The sequence below is a fragment of the Rhipicephalus microplus genome, chromosome 2 (assembly GCF_043290135.1).
Source record: "Rhipicephalus microplus isolate Deutch F79 chromosome 2, USDA_Rmic, whole genome shotgun sequence".
Classification (NCBI taxonomy): Eukaryota; Metazoa; Arthropoda; class Arachnida; order Ixodida; family Ixodidae; genus Rhipicephalus; species Rhipicephalus microplus.
In genome coordinates, this window is record NC_134701.1 from 282,895,804 (window position 1) to 282,899,917 (window position 4,114).

Below are 4,114 nucleotides of genomic sequence, written 5' to 3' on the forward strand. Positions count from 1 at the left end.
CGTGTGCTGACTCGCATCTAACATTTATTTGGGAAAGAACAGCTGATATATAGGTGAAGTGGAACTTAACAAAAAATGCAAAAAAGTAAACAGTAATACATCTAAACACGCCGCAAGCAAGTAAAAAAATATATACATTGGTATCATCCTCTTCAGGTGCTGGAAAGATAGCTAAATTCTACGTCGTTCAGTGCAGTTGACGGCATGCTGACACACTTATCGTTTTTCCTTCGGATGTGTAAGGCTTAGATCACTTATCTTGCTAACTGATTGTTTATGATGTGACAGTATTATTTTGTGGTTGAAGAAGGATACGCTGCCGCATTCGTGACAGTAAGCGGCGAGGGAGTGCGGTTTTGACTCTGATAATGAGCTTCGTGTTCCCGAAGGCGAAAGTTGCTGCATCTTCCGCTTTGGTCACAAGGTTAGCCGCTGAAGGTAAGCCTTGTGTCGTAAAGTGCTCGAGGTTTAATTCCGAAACTAGCCCGTCTTTCTGTATTATTGCGCAAGCTTATGGCGTGCGCTGACGAACGTCTGGTCTTTTTGTCATCCCCTTCTTCCCCTCCTGCGTAGCTTTCAACGTGCTTGCTGAGGACGAAGTTGTCGAAGTGCTTAAAGCGTGCGACAAATTCCTGTCTCCGTGATCCCACTTGACGCATTCTAAAAAAAAAAGCTTTTGTCGCACTTTATTCGTGAAGCGATGAATTCATTTATAGACGCTACTGGGCAAAGAGTTGCAGGGCCTCTTTAGGGACTATTTTCTTTTATCAGAGGCTGCAGGCCTCAGCGGTGACCTGGTTTCTTGTCTTCATTCGCACGTACCACGACAGCAGGATCAGCAAAAGGTACCCGTTTGTTGCTGGGGCTCTGAGTGACCAAGTTGGGTGCCCTCCGACAGCCCTGATGCCATGCCTCGGACAGCCTAGCACGCCCAGCGACGGTGGTATACCACCTGAGCGCCGTGGCCACCACTGCTCGCTGATCACCCGAGCAACGCCGGGTTGCCGTGCCACCGGCGGCGTCGAGGTGGAGACCGCCTCGCTCCCGCCGCGTGAACAGCCAGACGTTATACGGGCAGAAGAGTCCGCATCGCCAGTCCGGAACAGCTTCTATGACTGGACACTGCTGCAAAAAGCGCTTACATTTCAAAGGTACGATATTCACAGCTACTAGCTGCGTTAATCGCAATGACGAAACAGTTGATGAGCTGGCGATTTTTCATAAAGGTGGAGCTTTCTTCCTCTTTCACGTGGTTTCCCGTACATTCGTTCTTTTCTATTTGAATAAGACAGAAGTTGAGGGGAACATGGACGCTTGGAGAGGTAAAAAGTCCTTAAACATGCGGGGAGGGAGGGAAGTGTCTTTGGCGCCGACGTTCCGGCGGTCTACTTCATAGCAGCACTTGCTTATGCCTTAGTGTGTGTGTGTGTGTGTGTGTGTGTGTGTGTGTGTGTGTGTGTGTGTGTGTGTGTGTGTGTGTGTGTGTGTGTGTGTGTGTGTGTGTGTGTGTGTGTGTGTGTGTGTGTGTGTGTGTGTGTGTGTGTGTGTGTGCGTGCGTGTGCGTGCGCGTGTGCGTGCGTGCGTGCGTGCGCGTGTGCGTGTGTGTGTGTGTGTGTGTTACAAAATATTTCGAAAGTTCCAGTTGCTGCCCAATTTAAATAACTACAGTATTTTTGCCGATTATATATAACCATAACATTCATCTGGCTAATGTTACTGCTGCTTGAGGCCCGTGCGCTTAGATTTAAGTTAATACTGAAGAGCCCCAGGTGGTCTAAATTTCTGTATGGACTACATCACTACGGTGTCTCTCATAATCATATGCTGGTTTTGGGACGTTAAACCTCAAGAAGTTTTATTAATGGCTGAAAAAAAAACATGTCGAACAAAGACTCTTTACACAACGTGTAAAGAGTCTTTGTCTACCATCATTGTCTACCACTCTCACTGTGGCTATGCTTGTTTCGCTTCCAAGACAGATGTGACAGTTTTATTCTAATTCTTATTGTTTTGAACGGCACGTTACTTACAACCGGGAACCCAACAAGTTTGTTGAGGGGTCACGAACGATTCTAACAGCACAAGAAATATGCAATAGCAAATACGTGAAAAGGGTGTATCAACAATTTCTCACTCAAATAAGACTGTGAACCACTCGCGTATACTTACTTCAGTAAAAGATCTTGCTATATTGTTTTACGTTCTGCTTCTTCATCCTAGGTCTGCACCTGGTGAAGAGCTTCTAGAATCGGGACATCCTAAATGCCGCAAGTCAGGGCACCAGTGAAGGAAACGACGAGGCGGCCATGGTGGTGATCATGAGCTTGCTGGAAGTGGACGCTGGACTTGGTGGACCGGTGGACTTCAGTGGCATGCCGTGGCCTTTGCCTTGAGTCACACGTTCACACTCCTGTTTACGCAGACTTCTCACGAAGCATTTCTGACGTCCAACAGAGAAGAATGTATCATCTATGGACACTCATGCGAAGACATTGCATCCTATAGTCTGTATTCACTCCGAAGTGTGTGCACGTTAGCGCACAGAACTATGAGTCACGCTTTGGTAAAGACCGAGCCCAGCAGGAAACGTTTCAAGGAACTGACGTCCGTCTCTTCCAGTGCGGTTTGCGGTAAACCACGTGGTGTGCTTGTCGTAGAGTCCTGGTTTTATTATTTAGGCTTCGTGTGTTTTAACAGCGAGTTCTGCTTCTGTACAGCGATGTCGGTTGTGCTCTATTATTTCCCTGTCCACAGATTTACGAGGAACCATGTCATACAGCCGCTTTGCGAGCATTGTTAAGATAAACTTTATACTTTTGCTGCGCATTCCCTGAATGCGTAAGCGCACACATTTGGAATTGCGGCCCTCAGAAAAAGATTAACTAGGGAGCACTGCGCTGACAGTGGTAGAAATCACTTGCAATCGGACTGTAGCACGTTAGAAGCTTCTTGTACGGTACTTGTAAAAGAGGCAAAACAAGTGTCTGGTTTATCTCGTTTCTGTGGCATGGTCTTCTTTGCAAAGCGTCAACCGATTCCCATAACGTGAGCCCTCGAAGGCACGTGATCAGATGTGGGCTTTGGCTGACACGCAGTTGGAAGTGATAGAGACGCGGTTCTGTAGACGCATCATGTCATATTCGATAAGTCTAGTCGTCGCAGCAGTGTTGGCGACATGATGTCAGCTGTGATGCTACGGAATATCCCGAAACACCGCTCTACATGTGGCAAAGGTAAATAAAGTTCAAACAGAGCAGCAGTTCGAGTCACGTTGTGTAAGTTTGAATGGTGTGCTTGAATCACGTTGTGTTTTAATCACGATGATCTTAACGACAATCGTGAAGGCTTTGTTTGTGACATAAATTCCACAAGCAAATGGAGATATGCAGCCAACTGAATTGAGCGATGATTCTGTATTCGCCATAAGGTGTCCGTTGCGACGGTTTTATAATAAAAGAAATAGTGTAATGACATTACAGTGTGCTTGTAAAATGAAGAACCGGATATTCGAATATTAGTGTCGAAATTAATGTCATTACATGAGGTTGCGATGTTATTGCTCCATGGCCTGTCGTATTAAAGTTATTCGCTTTTTCCTGTGCAAAATACATGTATTTGAAGTATTACGACATGTTTGTTGCGGTTGTCGTTATTCTTTCACCCTTGTGCCATTGGAGGGTCGTTTGCCTGCGTGAACTCCGTGACGAGCAATTCTGTGGCCGAAAAGGAAGACGTTTCTGATGAGCCTAGCTCTGGGTACTCATCACACAGGCAACCCACGACCCCGATTTGAAGCATTCTATTTAGTGGTGGCTTGGGCATTTGAAACTTCTTTGCAGAATGTTCACGTGGAACAGTGTGCTACGAAGCTACCCCAGGGTGCTACTTTCTTAATCGCTGAAATTATCGGTGAGCCTTGATACAGCGAGTGAGTTCTGCGGAATCCTGCAAGGTAGCGAAGGCTTATGAAATAGAGAAATGACAACCACACATTCGAAGCATGAATCCACGAGAAACTCCACAAGGATTTCTCGGAACAAAAATCTTCTAGTTGAAGAAAAATTCGTCCTAGTTTCCGACCAGGACGAATTTTTTTTCAACTATTACAATTTCG

At 46.1% G+C, this 4,114-nt stretch overlaps 1 protein-coding gene across 2 annotated transcripts; it reads left to right on the forward strand.

The window, feature by feature from the left end:
- LOC142788353 (uncharacterized) lies at positions 1–3,629 on the forward strand. 2 transcript variants are annotated; one of them, XM_075884916.1, is made up of 3 exons: positions 1–438; positions 831–1,151; positions 2,221–3,629. In XM_075884916.1, exons 2-3 carry the CDS (start codon positions 904–906, stop codon positions 2,285–2,287), a joined length of 315 nt encoding a protein of 104 aa, XP_075741031.1. In that variant the 5' UTR covers positions 1–438; positions 831–903; the 3' UTR covers positions 2,288–3,629. The 2 variants fall into 2 exon arrangements, with proteins under 2 accessions (XP_075741031.1, XP_075741027.1); XM_075884912.1 differs by lacking the exon at positions 1–438 and having other exon boundaries at positions 481–1,151.
- The last annotated feature ends 485 nt before the right edge of the window (positions 3,630–4,114 follow it).